Raw genomic sequence first — 18,434 nt, forward strand, 5'->3', positions numbered from 1 at the left:
GACAAGCTAAGTTTTTGATCTTCTTGTTCCACGTTTTGATTTATTTTTGTCTTGTCCAGCTTGCATATAATTGTTTCTTTGCTGCTGGTTGCTCTAGCGGGCTGTAATTGCTCCTCATGTTCCATGAGTTGGAACATGAGTTCAAGTAATTACAGGATGGTTTTTTGAAGGGTTTTTTGCTGACCGCGCAGTTTACTTTTGTATCCTCTGCTATCTAGTTTTAGCGGGCCTCATTTTGCTGAATCTGATTTCATACTGTGTATGTGCCTTCCTCTCATTTCACCGTCATTATATGTGGGGGGCTGCTATTTCTGTGGGGTATTTCTCTGGAGGCAAGAGAGGTCTGTGTTTCTTCTAATAGGGGAAGTTAGATCTTCGGCTGGTGCGAGACGTCTAGGATCAACGTAGGCACATTCCCCGGCTATTGTTATTTGTGTGTTCAGGTTTAGAGTCGCGGTCAGCTCAGGTGCCATCACCCTAGAGCTCGTTGGTGCTTGTCCTTTTGTGATTCCCTGCCATTGGAATCATGACAGTATAGCCGGCCCAAAATGTTTGGGCTGAAGTAGGAGGAAAAGTAGTCTGAGGAAGTTTTTTTTTTTTTTTTTCTCCTCTGAGGTTGCTGCCTAGCCCTAATTGCAGCCAGGCTGATTTTTTTTTTTTCCTCCTCTTAATCCTTGAATGGCTCTGACCTTAGCTGTTTATCATGGACGTCCAGAGTTTAGCCTCCAGCTTGAATAATCTTGCTGCTAAGGTTCAAAATATACAAGATTTTGTTGTACATGCTCCTATGTCTGAACCTAGAATTCCTATTCCAGAGTTCTTTGCTGGAGATAGATCTAGTTTTCTGAATTTTAGGAACAATTGCAAGCTGTTCCTTTCTTTGAAATCTCGCTCTTCTGGAGACCCTGCTCAGCAGGTTAAGATTATTATATCTTTCCTGCGGGGTGACCCTCAAAATTGGGCATTTGCATTGGCACCAGGGGATCCTGCGTTGCTTAATGTGGATGCGTTTTTTCTGGCATTGGGTTTGCTCTATGAGGAACCTAACCAAGAGATTCAGGCTGAAAAAGCTTTATTAGCTCTCTCTCAGGGGCAAGATGAAGCAGAAATATATTGTCAAAAATTTCGGAAATGGTCAGTGCTTACTCAGTGGAATGAGTGCGCCCTGGCTGCAAAGTTCAGAGATGGCCTTTCTGAGGCCATTAAAGATGTTATGGTGGGGTTCCCTATGCCTACGGGTCTGAATGAGTCTATGACTATGGCTATTCAGATTGATCGGCGTTTACGGGAGCGCAAACCTGTGCACCATTTGGCGGTGTCTTCTGAACAGGCACTTGAGACAATGCAATGTGATAGAGTTCAGTCTAGAAGTGAACGGCAAAACTATAGGCGGAAAAATGGGTTGTGCTTTTATTGTGGTGATTCAGCTCATGTTATATCAGCATGCTCTAAACGCACAAAAAAGGTTGATAAGTCTGTTGCCATTAGTACGTTACAGTCTAAGTTCATTCTGTCTGTGACTCTGATTTGCTCATTATCATCCATTTCTGTCGATGCCTATGTAGATTCAGGCGCTGCCCTGAGTCTTATGGATTGGTCATTTGCCAAGCGATGTGGGTTTAGTCTTGAGCCTCTGGAAGTCCCTATTCCTTTGAAGGGAATTGACTCTACACCTTTAGCTATGAATAAACCTCAGTACTGGACACAAGTGACCATGCGTATGACTCCCGTTCATCAGGAGGTGATTCGCTTCCTGGTGTTTTACAATTTACATGATGTTCTAGTACTTGGTTTGCCATGGTTACAAACTCATAATCCAGTCCTTGACTGGAAAACAATGTCTGTGTTAAGCTGGGGATGTCAGGGGGTTCATGATGATGCACCTCCGATTTCTATCGCTTCATCTACTCCTTCTGAGGTTCCTGTATTTTTGTCGGATTATCGGGATGTTTTTGAGGAGCCTAAACTCAGTTCGCTTCCTCCTCACAGGGATTGCGATTGTGCTATAGATTTAATTCTTGGTAGTAAATTTCCTAAAGGTCGTTTGTTCAATCTGTCAGTGCCAGAGCATACTGCTATGCGGGATTATGTTAAGGAGTCCTTGGAAAAGGGACATATCCGTCCATCTTCGTCCCCTTTGGGAGCAGGTTGTTTTTTCGTGGCCAAGAAAGATGGGTCCTTGAGACCTTGTATAGATTATCGTCTTTTGAATAAGATTACCGTAAAATATCAGTATCCTTTGCCTTTGTTGACTGATTTGTTTGCTCGCATTAAGGGGGCTAAATGGTTCACTAAGATTGATCTCCGGGGTGCGTATAATCTTATACGAATAAAGCAAGGTGATGAGTGGAAAACCGCATTTAATACGCCTGAGGGCCATTTTGAGTATTTGGTAATGCCTTTCGGACTTTCTAATGCTCCTTCAGTCTTCCAGTCCTTTATACACGATATTTTCCGTGAATATCTGGATAAATTTATGATTGTGTATTTGGATGATATTTTGTTTTTTTCTGATGACTGGGAGTCTCATGTTCAGCAGGTCAGGAAGGTGTTTCAGGTCCTGCGGGCTAATTCCTTGTTTGTAAAGGGCTCAAAGTGTCTCTTTGGAGTCCAGAAGATTTCTTTCTTGGGGTATATTTTTTCCCCTTCTACTATTGAGATGGATCCCGTCAAGGTTCGGGCTATTTGTGACTGGACGCAGCCTGCATCTCTTAAGAGTTTGCAGAAGTTCTTGGGCTTTGCTAATTTCTATCGTCGTTTTATAACTAATTTTTCTAGTGTTGTTAAGCCTTTGACGGATTTGACTAAGAAGGGTGCTGATGTTGCTGATTGGTCTCCTGCGGCTGTGGAGGCCTTTCGGGAACTTAAACGCCGGTTTTCTTCTGCTCCTGTGTTGCGTCAGCCTGATGTTTCGCTTCCTTTCCAAGTTGAGGTTGATGCTTCCGAGATTGGAGCGGGGGCGGTTTTGTCACAGAGAAGCTCCGATTGCTCGGTGATGAAGCCATGTGCGTTCTTTTCTAGAAAATTTTCGCCCGCTGAGCGGAATTATGATGTGGGTAATCGGGAACTTTTGGCCATGAAGTGGGCATTTGAGGAGTGGCGTCATTGGCTGGAGGGTGCTAGACATCGTGTGGTGGTCTTGACTGATCACAAAAATCTGATTTACCTTGAGTCTGCCAGGCGTCTGAATCCTAGACAGGCTCGTTGGTCACTGTTTTTCTCTCGTTTCAATTTTGTGGTTTCATACCTGCCAGGTTCAAAGAATGTGAAGGCGGATGCTCTTTCTAGGAGTTTTGTGCCTGACTCCCCTGGAAATTCTGAGCCCACTGGTATCCTTAGGGATGGGGTGATTTTGTCGGCCGTCTTCCCAGACTTGCGACGTGCTTTGCAGGAGTTTCAGGCGGGTAAACCTGATCGTTGTCCGCCTGAGAGACTGTTTGTTCCGGATAGCTGGACCAGTAGAGTCATCTCTGAGGTCCATTCTTCTGCGTTGGCAGGTCATCCTGGAATATTTGGTACTAGAGACTTGGTGGCCAGGTCTTTTTGGTGGCCTTCCTTGTCTAGGGATGTGCGTTCTTTTGTGCAGTCTTGTGAGGTTTATGCTCGGGCTAAGCCTTGCTGTTCTCGAGCCAGTGGATTGTTGTCACCTTTGCCTATCCCGAAGAGGCCTTGGACGCACATTTCCATGGACTTTATTTCGGATCTCCCTGTCTCTCAAAAAATGTCCGTCATCTGGGTTGTGTGTGACCGCTTTTCTAAAATGGTTCATCTTGTACCCTTGCCTAAGTTGCCTTCCTCCTCTGAGTTGGTCCCTCTGTTTTTCCAGAACGTGGTTCGTTTGCATGGGATTCTGGAGAACATCGTTTCTGACATGGGATTCCAGTTTGTGTCTAGATTTTGGCGGACGTTCTGTGCTAAGATGGGCATTGATTTGTCCTTTTCGTCTGCATTCCACCCTCAGACGAATGGCCAGACGGAGCGAACTAATCAGACCTTGGAAACTTATTTGAGGTGTTTTGTTAGTGCTGATCAGGATGACTGGGTTACCTTTTTGCCGCTGGCCGAGTTTGCCCTTAATAATCGGGCTAGTTCTACTACCTTGGTTTCTCCTTTCTTTTGTAATTCGGGGTTTCATCCTCGTTTTTCCTCTGGTCAGGTGGAGCCTTCTGATTGTCCTGGAGTGGACATGGTGGTGGATAGGTTGCATCAGATTTGGAGTCATGTGGTGGACAATTTGAAGTTGTCCCAGGAGAAGGCTCAGCAGTTTGCTAATCGCCGTCGCCGCGTGGGTCCTCGACTTCGTGTTGGGGACTTGGTGTGGTTGTCTTCTCGTTTTGTTCCTATGAAGGTCTCTTCTCCTAAGTTCAAGCCTCGGTTCATCGGTCCTTATAGGATCTTGGAAATTCTCAACCCTGTGTCATTTCGTTTGGATCTCCCGGCATCGTTTGCTATTCATAATGTGTTCCATCGGTCGTTGTTGCGGAGGTATGAGGTACCTGTTGTTCCTTCGCCTGAGCCTCCTGCTCCGGTGCTGGTGGAGGGAGAATTGGAGTATGTTGTGGAGAAGATCTTGGATTCTCGTGTTTCCAGACGGAAACTCCAATATTTGGTCAAGTGGAAGGGTTATGGTCAGGAGGATAATTCTTGGGTGGTTGCCTCTGATGTTCATGCTGATGATTTGGTCCGCGCTTTTCATAGGGCTCATCCTGGTCGCCCTGGTGGTTCTCGTGAGGGTTCGGTGACCCCTCCTCAAGGGGGGGTACTGTTGTGAGTTCTGTTTTTGGGCTCCCTCTGGTGGTTACTGATGGTACTGGGTGATTTGTGTTCTGCTGTCTCTGGTGTCCACCTGTTCTATTAGGATTTGGGAGTTTCCTATTTAACCGGGCTTTCTTGTCATTTCCCCGCCGGCTATCAAGGTTATCAGAGTGTTTGTTACCTCAGCTTCTGGCTTCAGTAATCTTCAGAACAAGCTAAGTTTTTGATTTTCTTGTTCCACGTTTTGATTTAGTTTTGTCTTGTCCAGCTTGCATATAATTGTTTCTTTGCTGCTGGTTGCTCTAGCGGGCTGTAATTGCTCCTCATGTTCCATGAGTTGGAACATGAGTTCAAGTACCGTATTTTTCGGACTAAAAGACGCACTTTTTCCCCCCCAAAAAAGGGGGGAAAATGGGGGGTGCGTCTAATAGTCGCAATGCAGGCTTTCCTAGGTGGCAGAGGTGCGGTGGCAGAGGTCCGGTGGCAGAGGTGCGGTTGCGGGGGTGTGGCGGCAGAGGAGGCGCATTAAGCGGGGTCCCTTTCCCCGGTATGGTGATGCAGCAGGCCCGGTATGCAGCAGAGCCGGGTGAATCCTCTTGTTATCGGTGGTGGCGGACATTTTCCAGAGGCCGCGCGTGCGCAGATGGAGCGCTCTGCTTCCCGGGGCTTCAGGAAAATGGCCGCCGCGATCTCCATCTGCGCACGCGCTGCCTCCCGCGGCCATTTTCCTGAAGCCCCGGGAGCAGAGCGCTTCATCTGCACACGCGCGGCCTCAGGAAGATGGCCGCACCCACCGATAACAAGAGGATTCACCCAGCTCTGCTGCATACCGGGCCTGCTGCATCACCATACCGGGGAAAGGGACCCCGCTTCCTGCGCCTCCTCTGCTGCCACACCCCCGCCACCGCACCTCTGCCACCGGACCTCTGCCACCGCACCTCTGCCACCTAGGTAAGCCTGCATGGTACGCCAGGGACCCCTCTCACGCCATACCTCTCACTGCACCTCCTGATCCCAGCACCTCCTGATCCCAGCACCTCCTGATCCCAGCACCTTCTCATCCCAGCACCTCCTGATCCCAGCACCTCCTGATCCCAGCACCTCCTGATCCCAGCACCTCCTGATCCCAGCACCTTCTCATCCCAGCACCTTCTCATCCCAGCACCTTCTCATCCCAGCACCTCCTCATCCCAGCATCACCCCACCTTGCCTCCTGTGACCCTGCTCTGCCACCGCCATAAGATACTGTAAATTCGGACAATAAGACGGACCCCCATGTTATAAAAAATCTTTTTTTCTGCAATTTTCACCCCAAATTTGGGGTGCGTCTTATGGTCCGGTGCGTCTTATAGTCCGAAAAATACGGTAATTACAGGATGGTTTTTTGAAGGGTTTTTTGCTGACCGTGCAGTTTACTTTTGTATCCTCTGCTATCTAGTTTTAGCGGGCCTCATTTTGCTGAATCTGATTTCATACTGTGTATGTGCCTTCCTCTCATTTCACCGTCATTATATGTGGGGGGCTGCTATTTCTGTGGGGTATTTCTCTGGAGGCAAGAGAGGTCTGTGTTTCTTCTAATAGGGGAAGTTAGATCTTCGGCTGGTGCGAGACGTCTAGGATCAACGTAGGCACGTTCCCCGGCTATTGTTATTTGTGTGTTCAGGTTTAGGGTCGCGGTCAGCTCAGGTTCCATCACCCTAGAGCTTGTTGGTGCTTGTCCTTTTGTGATTCCCTGCCATTGGAATCATGACAGGGTACATTGTGATGAACTAATGGACCGTGAGAGGCCTACATACTGTTCTTGCATAGGAGCCCTTTCAGTCACTAATACATCTGGTCAAATCGTCCATGCTGACCCCTGCCCACCACCAACATGTAGAATGGGCATGTGAGCATTAGAACTGAATCGTGGAGCAATGGAAGGAGGCCTAGTTTGACCAATTAGGTTTTATTTTGCACCCTGTGGCAGCCATACGTGTGGCCGTCACCTGAGGAAGAGATGGCACCAGGAGGAGATGATGTTCTACTGGTAAACCTTGGGTCCTGACATTCATGCGGTTGCTACTTTTGATACAAACCTCCTGCCTAAACATTTTACAACAAAAGTACTCTGCATTCATGGCATGACAGTGTTCCCCAATAGCAGTGGCCTTTTCCAGCAAGATAATGCAGTCTGCACAAACTGTTCAGGAATGGTTGAAGAAAGAACTCAAGATATTGATGTGGTCTCCAAATACACCAGATCGCAATCCAAATGCTAAAAAAAAGTCCAAAACATGAAGGTCACACCTCACAAACTTACAAGACACAATGGTCTACTGCTAACATCTTGGTGGCAGATTTCACAGGACACCTTCAGAGGAGGCCATGACTTGCCGGGTGAGAGCTAGTTTGGAACACAGAGGAACTACACAATATTAGGAGGGTGGTTGGTGTAATCAGTTCTAGTAATAGACAAGAAAGAAATCATAGCTCTAACCTGGTGCAAAAAAATCCATTCAACAGCAGAGTGCATGATTTAAAAAAAAAAAAAAAGATCAATAGGGAACTAACATATTTATCTAGACCATTAGGGTGCCAATATTCAAAAGGCGTTTTTGTCAGTTTGATGATGTCCCTTTCTTCTGTAGCAATCCCCTTTTCAGGAGTAATGGGTGGTCTACATTATATTTAATGCTGTTAGGGTCTTGATTAAACCTCTAAAAGAACTGGTTACCTCAATCAGCAGCCATTATAGGAGATCGCACTACTCCACGGCTAAAATTGCTCTATTGCTGTTTGTAGAAAGGAATTCTGAAAGGTTTTCAACATTGATCTACAGGTTTCTAAGTTACATAACCACATGGAAAAGTGCAATCTGCAGAGAAAAATAATTGTGTTTGTTCTCTACACAGTGGGTAAAGGAAAGGAAGGGACGGCTCTCTGCTATACTTTCCATTGCTTGCATTGTAAAATTTTTATATCTAATATATAATTGTCTAAGGGTCACTTCCGTCTGTTTGCCTTTCTGTCTGTCTGTCATGGATATTCATTGGTCGCGGCCTCTGTCTGTCATGGAAATCCAAGTCGCTGATTGGTCGTGGCAAAATGCCCACGACCAATCAGCGACGGCCATAGTCTGGCAGCGAAATGGCCGCTGTTTTACTGCCCTCCAGTCAGTGCTGAGCGCTCACACAGGGTTAATGCCAGTGTTAACGGTATATATCTCATTATTTTAGTATTTGAGACTGCAAAAAAAAAAACATTTATACACTTAAGTCCCAATTCTAAAATTTTGGGTTGAGCACATACTGAGCAGGCAAGAAAAGATGAAGGGTGGTTATGATGCCTATATGAAGTTTTACCAGTCACAGGGAGTCGGTCAGCACAAAATGATTGTTCAAACCATGCACATGCGCATGCGCTCGGTCCACGCTTGTGGCAAAACAGTTCAGTGCAACTTCCCACCTACTTGTTTTTCCATCCATCTCCTCCCTCCTCTCCCTTAATTAACAGATCTGAAGCCAGAGGAGGGCTAAGATAGATGGAAAACAAGTAGGTGGGAACCGCCAAGCTAAACCAATAAAGGGTGCACTGAAAATATGTGCTTGGTTTGTGCAGTCACTTTGTGTTGAAAGCCCTCCATTTAAAATCAGATCACGTTGTCCAGCCGTTTATATCAAGACCATGTACGGAAAGAATTCTGCAGTCGTGCAATCTGGACAAGAAATACTGCACTGGTCATAGGGAAGGCTATGTGACCATATAAGTTCTAAATTCAGTATTTCAGTTCAGGTTGCAAGAGCAGAAAACAAGAATTCACTCTGGGCCAGACTGGTCACATGACGGACACAAATGGCTCCTGACAGTACCCGTTGGTTATACCTGGGTCCGTCATTATGGTGGAAAACGTAGCACAGCCTGCTGCACTATTTTATCTTGATAAGATCTGCAACAGAGGCTTCTAGCAGAGTATAACCTATACTATGTTTGAAAATGGATGATTTTGATAACAGAGAAACATTTATGGGAAAAAAAATTAATAATAAATGAAGACCTTAAAAAAAAATAATTAATATGTGAAATGGAAACTATCAAACAAGGACAGCAAGTCTTACTATAGGAAACGCATATGATGGTGGTGTGGAAGTGACCCCCTTACTTGGTTGGTCTCCATACACAAAACCTATCCTGGCAATGCATAAAGCTCAACGCTATACCAGAAAGAAGCTACTATGGCATGATGATTAGTGATGAGCAAATATACTAGTTACTCGGGTTTTCCTGAGCACGCTCGGGTGACCTCCGAGTATTTATGACTGCTCGGAGATTTAGTTTTCATCGCGGCAGCTGAATGATTTACAGCTATTAGCCTGCTTGATTACATGTGGGGATTCCCTAGCAACCAGAAAACCCCCACATGTACTCAGCCTGGCTAGTAGCTGTAAATCATTCAGCTGCCGCGATGAAAACTTAATCTCCAAGCAGTCAAATACTTGGCGGTCACCCGAGCGTGCTCAGGAAAACCAGAGCAACGAGTAAACTCGCTCATCACTAATGATGATAGCAAAATGTACACTATATTAACTGGATCCTGCAGCTAATTGCAGAAACTAGTGTTGCAAATTCTGCTGTAATAGTAATATATGGATCAAATCAGATATCTCAGCAAAACCCAGTATAAGTCATATAAAGAGTCCAGCACAGCAGTCAGGTTTCCGTAATAAATAGAAGCCACCAGGGGCATATGAGCAAAGCCCAATGCCAAACTGCAAGATTGTGGCTGCTTAAATACTTGCAATCAAAGATCATAGAATCATAGAATGTTAGAGTTGGAAGGGACCTCCAGTGTCATCGTGTCCAACCCCCTGATCAATGCAGGAGTCACTAAACCATCTCAGACAGATGTCTGTCCAGCCTCTGTTTAAAGAATTCCATTGAAGGAGTTCTCACCACCTCTCATGGCAGCCTGTTCCACTCACCGATTACCCTCACTGTCAAAAAGTTTTTTCTAATATCTCTGTCTCTTCCCATTCAGTTTGATTCCATTGCTTCTAGTTCTTTTGTGCAAATGAGAATAAAGATGATCCCTCTACACAAACAGCCCTTGAAATATTTATAGACTGCTATTAAGACTCTCAGTCTTCTCTTTTACGAGCTAAACATTCCCAGATCCTTTAACCGTTCCTCGTAGGACATACTTTACAGACTGGTCACCATTCTGGTAACTCTGCTCTGAACTTGCTCCAGTTTTTCAATGTCTTTTTTAAAATGTGGTGCCCAGAACTGGACACAGTATTCCAGATGTGGCCTGACCAAGGAGGAGTACAAGGGGATAATTACTTCACGTGATCTAGACTATACATCTGTTAATGCAACCCAGAATTGCGGTTGCCTTTTTTGCTGCTGAATCACACTGTTGACTCATGTGCAGTCTGTAATCTATTAGTATGTCCAAGCATTTTTCACATGTGCTGTTGCTTTGTTGTATACCTTCCATTCTGTATATGTTTTTTTCACTTTTCTTGCCCAGATGTAGGACTTTGCATTTCTCTCTGCTAAACATTCTGTTAGTTGCTGCCCACAGTTCCAGTTTATTTAGATCTTTTTGAATCATCTTTCCATTCTTTATGTTAGCTGTCCATCCTATCTTTGTGTCATCAGCAAATGTTATCAGCTAACCCTCAATTCCTTCATCTAAATCATGGATAAAGATGTTGAACATCACTGGGGCCAGGACAGAGCCCACTTAAGACATTCTTCCAACTGGATGTGCAGCTATTTATGATCACTCTTTGGGTCCGATCACTGAGCCAGTTATGAATCCACCTAACCGTAGCCTTGTCCATTCTATACTTGGTTAGATAAAGATAGTATGAGATACTTTGTCAAATGCTTTGCTGAAGTCAAGATATACTATATCTATTGCATTTCCCTGATCCACCCAGTCAGTGATTCCATCGTAGAAGGAAATTAAGTTAGTCTGACATGACTTATTAGTTACAAACTCAAGCTGGCACTAGTTAATCCCTTCATTCTCATCCAGGTACTGTACTTGCATACATGTTGTTTGATAATTTATTCAAAGATCTTTCCTAGAATAGAAGTAAGGCTCACTGGCCTGCAATTTCCTAATTCCACGTTCTTCCCCTTGTTGAAGATAGGGACATTTGTTCTTCTCCAGACTTCTGAGACTTCTTCTGCTCTCCACTTAACCCCTTCACTCCCGAGTAACCTTTTGTTTTGCACCTTTGTTTCTTTGCAGTTTTGAATGACACCATTCATATTACCATATAATTAACAGAAAATGGGAACAAAAAATACAGGTTAGGTGAAATGGTAAAAAAATATGCAATTCAGCCTTTTTTTTTCTTATTGGGTGAGGGGAGGTTTGTTTTTATGGCCTTCATTGTATGCTAAAAATATGATCTTGAAACCAGATTCTCCAGGTCAGTACAATTCTCGTGATACCAAACTCAGTTTGTTTTCTTTATATTTAAGTGGTAAAAAATTCAGACAAAAAAAACACTTAACATTTTGGTTTGTTTTGCTATTTTCCGACACCTGTAACATTTTTATGTTCGATCGCCTATACGATATACTACAAAACAGTACTTTGGTATTGCAGTATATAATGAAAATGTTAAAGTTAGGAGAACCTGAGTCTTTTGTAAGTGATCGCTACCCTGGGCTACTTATTGTGCAGCACTCAGAATGAAGTCCAAATGGACATATGTATAAACATGGAACAAAGGTGAATTGTTAACCCACATGTGCATAGAGAAAAAGAAGTCCCAGTCAATGTAAGCACCGCATGTGAGCTACATTAGAGCGCTGCACAAAATTGCATATAAGACACAAGCTACCGTAAATCAAAAGGTTAATTACCCATAGTAGCTTTGGTTCAGTCCAGGGAATGACCACTTTCCCCGACGCGCGTTTTGCGAGAATGATACTCGCTTCCACAAGGGGACGCTCTAATGTAGCTCACATACGGTGCTTACTTTGACTGGGACTACCTTATCTTAGATAGGGAAAATTCTTTTTCTCTTTGTACATGTGGGTTAACAATTTACCTTTGTCCCATGTTTCATTTTGAGTGATGCACAATAAATAACCCAGGGTAGCGGTCATTTAATGTTTTCACCATTTAGGATCACACTGTTTCCATACAAATGTAATATTTATTTAATTTGTTTCATATTAGGATTTTTTTTGTTTTGTTTTTGTATTTAATAAATTATATTTTAAATATACAAAAGACTCAGGTTCTCCTACCTTTAAAGTGTTATGTTAGAGTCAGTATATTATTTAAAACTTATGCTAATTTGTGGCTGTTTTTTTGCATGTTATATAATGAAAATTGTAGTCTCTTATGAAGCTAAGCATATAGCTGAGCTTCAGAGGAGAACCAAGATGGCAGTGATTAATCAGCCACGTGTGGATGGAGCTCAGTTTCTGAGTCCGCTCCCCATGAGGTCACACCAGCGTGGAAGTACAATTAAATGGATATGTGCAAAGGATATTTTTTTGCACTTCGTTAGATGTTTAATACTTGGAACTCAGAAAAAGATGTAAATCTTTTTCATTTTTGTTTTTTCTGATGCTAGTTGCACCCAACTAGATAGCATTTAATTGTTAGTCGGGCCTGTTTAGATGAGTGACAATAATCGGGAGTGAGTGTTGCCACGAATGCTTGTTTCCCAATTATCGGACAATCTAAAAAGGACCTTTAGATGAAAAATTACAATGGCCCAGGAAAAACCACACTGTATACTGGAAGTCCTGCAAGCTTCAAGATGCCTGTAGGATGGATGGATAGATAATAATTCACTTGAATAATTGCCATTTTCCAGACTCCACATAATTAATGCCAGAAGGCTGAGTTTAATCATTGCCTCCCCTTATCCTGCCTACCATCTGCATGTATATCTGTGTACATGAAAATCAGGACACGGGAGAATAGCTGAGAACATTGCTAAATGCTAAAAGCATGGCCTTGCTGAAAATCAGGTTATTGATGCTATCGATTCATGTCAGTCTGATTACTAAACAGTCCTAAAGGCAGAGCCCATCAATAATGCGGGATGCTTATGTTACAGAAAATGCAAAGTAGCCTTGTTAACAGATACATAAAATAATAATAATATACTGCAGATGAATTAACTTTTTTAAATTATCACAATTACTTGGAAATTATTTTAGGATTTTTGCTGTTAACTAATATAATTTATCTGTCGTGAGACAAAAGCAATATAGGTATTGGCATAAGACAGACATCCAAGAGGTGAGAGCAGTGGGGGCTCGCTGTGGTCACGGCACAGTCCCCCAAAACCGCAGTTCGGATGGTTCTGCTTTATGCATGGATTGGTCAGCCGAGCACTGCAGTGTAAGGGAAGCCTCATCAGTGGCATTTCTGCTGGCGACGTACCATCCCAAAGATCCCCGTCTGTGTTGCTGGCAGGGAAATGTGATAAGCAGGTACAATATTCTGCTGCATGAAGCAGCAGGGACGGAGGCAGAGAACAGCGCAGGATCTCTGCTGTTGGATTTTTCAAATGCTTAAAGAAGTATTACAATATTAGACATTAATAAAATAGGCAAAAGATATGCCCTCGACATATTTATTAGTCAGTCTGTCAGCATAAAATGCCTCTCCAAATCCAGCACAGCACCTGGTAGAGGACAGAGCCCTAATGAGTTGTGCCTTTTATATCCAAATCCATTGCAGTGCTCAACAGAAATTGTTCTTTATTCAAAAGTGCTCGGTGCACCCTCAGCGTGGCAGAAGAATTCAGTGCACCCTCCCACCTACTTGCTTTCCAACTATCTCTGCCCTAATCTGGTTCTTGTAAAGACAGAGCTGTCAATCAACAAGGTGGAGATTTAAATCAAGTAGGTGGGACGGTGCACTGCACGGCTCAGCCACGCCGGGGGTGCACCGACAGCACCATTACCAGCTTTCAATAAAGAACTATTTCTAGCAAATACAGCAACAGTTTTTGGACACTAAAGATATGCAAGGGCTTTGTCCCATACAAGGTGCTGTGCTTGGTTTGAGCAGTCATTTTGTGCTGACCGAGTCCCTGTAAAAGCTTTTACACTTCTTGACCCCAACTCCAGTGATCGCGACACTGAAAGAATTGACAGTTAGGAATAAAATTTCCTCCTCAGCAGAAGCTGCACAATAAAACGCGCGTCGGGGGTGTTACACACAGGTTATTGTCCTCATTGCTACTTTTTACAGTGTTTGTTTTGCGCTAAACATGTTTCTACTTGTAAAACCCTTATGTCTAATTTGGTCATTTTATGTAACCAACAGTATTTGTAAGTCTGTCCTTATTATGTAGGATTTATTTCACAACTTCTATATGTGTATATTTATCGCTCTTGAGATCTCTCACACCAGGAAATCCAATCATTACAACTTTGTTTGCATATAACCTTACTAGACACATCTATGCTACCGTATTAACATTTTTTCATCCATGTATATGTATTATGCATATACCTCTATCTAAGAGTAAATGACTAGGATATATCAGATTATTGTAGGATTCTTTCCACAATTTAGTCACTTACTTGTTCCTCTGTTCTATACCCCTTTAGTGGTTAATATTTTTCCACGCACATATGCATATTCACACTTGCATGTATACCAATATTTTCACTTTGCAAACAGACTGTTTCCCCTTATAAGGTGTTCCCGTCCCCGCCTCTGTTTTCCTTACATCCCTTCACTTGGTTTTAAATTAAAACATTATATATATATATATATATATATATATATATATATATATATATATATATATATATATATATATATATATTTGTACTAATAAAGAATTATATTATTTAACTTGGGAAATTTCACTATTGGTCTTTCTGCAGATATTACTAATTTTCGTGAGAGCCTGTAATATGTTGGGTTAATTATGGGTATTGATATTTAGTCCTGGTATAGCACTAACAGTGGTATATGATAATTAAATATGTATAGATTTTATTTTAAATGATGGGGGGCACAAAGGAAAAAACACTTAGGGGTTTGAGCCCTAATCTTTTAAGAACCTAACAAGCACTCCAAGGATTTCAACCTCAAACGTGACTTGTATGATGGAAAGGTGACGCTAGGTTTCTTTTAAAGTTACCCAGGTTTTACAATTTAGGATATCTTCAATTTTGACAAAAACTGAAATTTACTTGCAATGCAGCTTCTGTTAGGCTGGTTTCACATTTGCGTTTAAATCTGCAGCGTGTTAAACGCATCCGCAAGTGGTGAAAAAAACGCATGTAAACGCGTACAAACGCTGCGTTTTTTAGACGCATGCGTTTTCGCATGCGGTTAAAAAAAACGCCGCGTTTGTACGCGTTTACATGCGTTTTTTCCTGCGTTTGCACTTTTGGTACGCATGATGAGAAATTTCACAAGCTGGTTTTTGTTCATTCTGCTTCACAAAAATCGGAATAAAAAGCAATCAAAAATGTCACGTGCCCGAAAATGTTACCAATAAAAATGTCCCGCAAAAAACAAGACCTCACATGACTCTGTGGACCAAAATATGGAAAAATTGTAGCTCTCAAAATGTGGTAAAGCAAAAAATATTTTTTGAAATAAAAAGCGTCTTTCAGTGTGTGACAGCTGCCAATCATAAAAATCCACTAGAAAACCCCTTATAAATAGAAATCAAACCCCCCTTCATCAACTCCTTAGTTAGGGAAAAATTTAAAAGCTAAAAAAATGTATTTATTTCCATTTTCCCATTAGGGTTAGGGCTAGGGTTTGGATCCCTTTGGGGTTAGGGTTAGGGCTAGGGTTAGGATCCCTTTGGGGTTAGGGTTAGGGCTAGGGTTTGGATCTCTTTGGGGTTAGGGTTAGGGTTTGGATCCCTTTTGGCTTAGGGTTAGGGCTAGGGTTTGGATACCTTTATCACCTTGGCGATGGGGGGTGGCTTATCAGTGTCTAGACTTGTTTTTCTCCAAACGCATGTTTTAAGAACGCATGCGTTTACATAGACAGCAATAGTTTTTTTTGACGCAATCGAACGCATGCGTTTTTTTGCGGCAAAAAAACGCCTCTAGAAACTACTACATGTTGCATTTCCGCACCAAGCAGCAAGTGACATAAAGACGCACGCGTCGTCAAACGCGGCCAAACGCGTACAAAAAAAACCGCATGTGTTTTTAATGTTAAATATAGGAAAACAAAACGCATGCGTTTTTATGCGTTACAAACGCAGCGGCAAAAAACGCAAATGTGAAACCAGCCTTAAACTATTAGTAAAATTTAGTGCCCGATTGACTCCAACTGTAAAGTTATTGATCTTGGCATCAAGCAGCAAACTTCAGTAGTAATGTGCTATATACATAGTCTCAAGGGCTTAAAGGGGCAGGCAGGAGTAAAGTGGGGAGGGATCGCAACACCACAGCTCCTTACACTGTTTAGTGGGCGTTCTTGGGTACTGCAGCTCAGCTTCCCTTATAAACAAGAACTGAGATGCAATACGCGAGATACCCGATCTGATATTGATCAAAGTCCTGGACAATCCCTTTCAATAACCAGGTAAACCCAAATCATATGGGGTAAAGACTAAATCCTTGTAGTGCTTCATTTGGTAAATCAGAAGCATATGATCAGACACTTACTTTAAAAAGATTGTGTACCATCTCTTTGAACTTCTGGACGGTGGTACCTCTTGTTGGCTTGTCAAATAGTACAATTTCCTTCCTTGGTTCTAGTTCTGTCCCAAAATCAAGATGTAGAGTATCTTCCATTTGACACTTTATCACCCCTTCCAGGTTCCCCCAGATTCCCAGGTACATCTGAAAAACATGCAATGTTTAGACTACCTTTCTTTAGTCAGTTAATACATTTCTGCATCATGAATCCACAACCCTGCGACTGCATCATCCTTAAAGTCTAAACCTAATAAATGTTAAACCTTTGTAAAATAAGCCATAAACTATCTTCAGGACCAGTTTCTCACACGTGTGCACACCTTACCTAAGGTTGGAAAGGTTCTGTGTCATCAGTAGTCACTGTTGGGCTGTATGCACACATGGAACCATCAGCACTCTTTTGCCAGATTCTAAAATCCCATTCTTGGTCTTCAGGACACATCGTGGACCATGGTGTAATATGAGCAGCTCTAGATTAGCTGGGGTTTGTTCATTTTCACAGTAGTCAGGGCCATATTTGTCACTAGCCCCGAGAACAGATGTGTGAATGTAGCTTTAGGGTTCACGAAGACGAGCGTTTAATCTCCCATGTTCTGTCTGATGTTTGATCACATCGCACAAAAACAGCACATTGTATGCGTGGGAACTTTTAGTCTGACTTACCATTAGGGTGCGTCACCATGTAGAGCGCCCAGGGCAGCATGAATATCAAGTACGGCCCTGCCTGTAGTGCTATCAAAGGACAAATTAAGCTTTACGAAAACACACTGAAATTAATGGACTATCCGTATAGTGCATGGACAAGACCTTCAGGTCCTCCGAGCCCACATCTTTCCCAGCACTTGATGACTGATTTAATCAGCCATCAAGTGCGTCTAACAGCTACGGGTGGAGTGGCGCTCACCTGCGGCTGTTAACCAGTGAAATCCCACTGTCAATCATTGACAGCAGAATTTAACACAAGCTAAAAAGGTGCAATTTATCCCACCCATCGGCTTCCCGGTCATATGATCATGGGGCGATGATGAGTTGTTTAACAGCTGGGGGTCTGCATTACGATACTCCTGTGAACACCGACTCATGGCTAGTGTTCATAGGAGATTGTGATTTCTGCTATACATTGCAGTGCTGTGCCCTGCTATGAAAAGCATAGTCAAACCAGTGATCGCAGATTCAAATTTCCAAAAGGGACTATTAAAAACAGTAAAAAAAAAAGTTTTTAAAAATATGAAAAAAAACAAACAAAAAACACAAGAGTTCAAATCCAACCCTTTTTGCCCTATTAGTAATAAAACAAATAAATAAAAATACACATATTTGGCATAGTTGAATTCAGAAATGACCAATCAAAATATAAAATAAATTAATCCGATTGGTAAACGGCATAATGAGAAAAAAAATCAAAACGCCCAAATTACACTTTTTCAGCAGAAGTGCCCAAAACATATCTACCCCAAAATGGTATCAATAAAAACGACAGCTTGAGGCACAAAAAATAAGCCCTTACCCAGTACCCAGATCATGAAAAATGTGAAATGTCTCTGAAAATGATACTTTTGGAATCTGTGTACTCATACTGACCCGGGGAACCATAATGCCGGGTCAGTTTTACCATATAGTGAACATTTGAAATAAATAAACAAAACAACTATTGTGGAAGTGCACTTTTTTTTCAACTTCAAAGCACTTGGATTTTTTCCCCCGTTTTTCAGTACACTATATAGTAAAATGTATGGTGTCAGTCAAAAGTACTTGTCCTGAAAAAAAAAAACAATCCCTCATACGCCTATATTGCCAGATAAAAAATAAAATAAAAAAAAGTTATGGCTCTTTGAAGAAGGGGGAAGAAAAAATTTAAATTGAAAAAAAATTAGATTCTTGGAAGGACCATAGGTTTTTAATATTCTCCTGAATGGGCGACAGCTGCAGTATCATTACTGGCCTCTACACACTGTTTGGCTCTGTGCCGGTTCTGGTGCTCGGCAGTCCCTTCAATCAGTTGATCGGTGGCGGTGCCTTAG

General features: G+C 42.5%; 1 protein-coding gene across 3 annotated transcripts in view; it reads right to left on the reverse strand.

Annotated features, from left to right (window-relative positions):
* DIPK1A (divergent protein kinase domain 1A) overlaps positions 1-18,434 on the reverse strand; it is a 149,927-nt gene that overhangs the window by 2,704 nt on the left and 128,789 nt on the right. For all 3 annotated transcript variants that reach the window (XM_069737574.1, XM_069737575.1, XM_069737576.1), the window contains exon 5: positions 16,381-16,557. In XM_069737574.1, coding sequence (XP_069593675.1) covers positions 16,381-16,557 — 177 coding nt within the window. The remainder of the gene's footprint in view (positions 1-16,380; positions 16,558-18,434) is intronic.

This window comes from Ranitomeya imitator, chromosome 8 (genome assembly GCF_032444005.1).
Source record: "Ranitomeya imitator isolate aRanImi1 chromosome 8, aRanImi1.pri, whole genome shotgun sequence".
Classification (NCBI taxonomy): domain Eukaryota; kingdom Metazoa; phylum Chordata; class Amphibia; order Anura; family Dendrobatidae; genus Ranitomeya; species Ranitomeya imitator.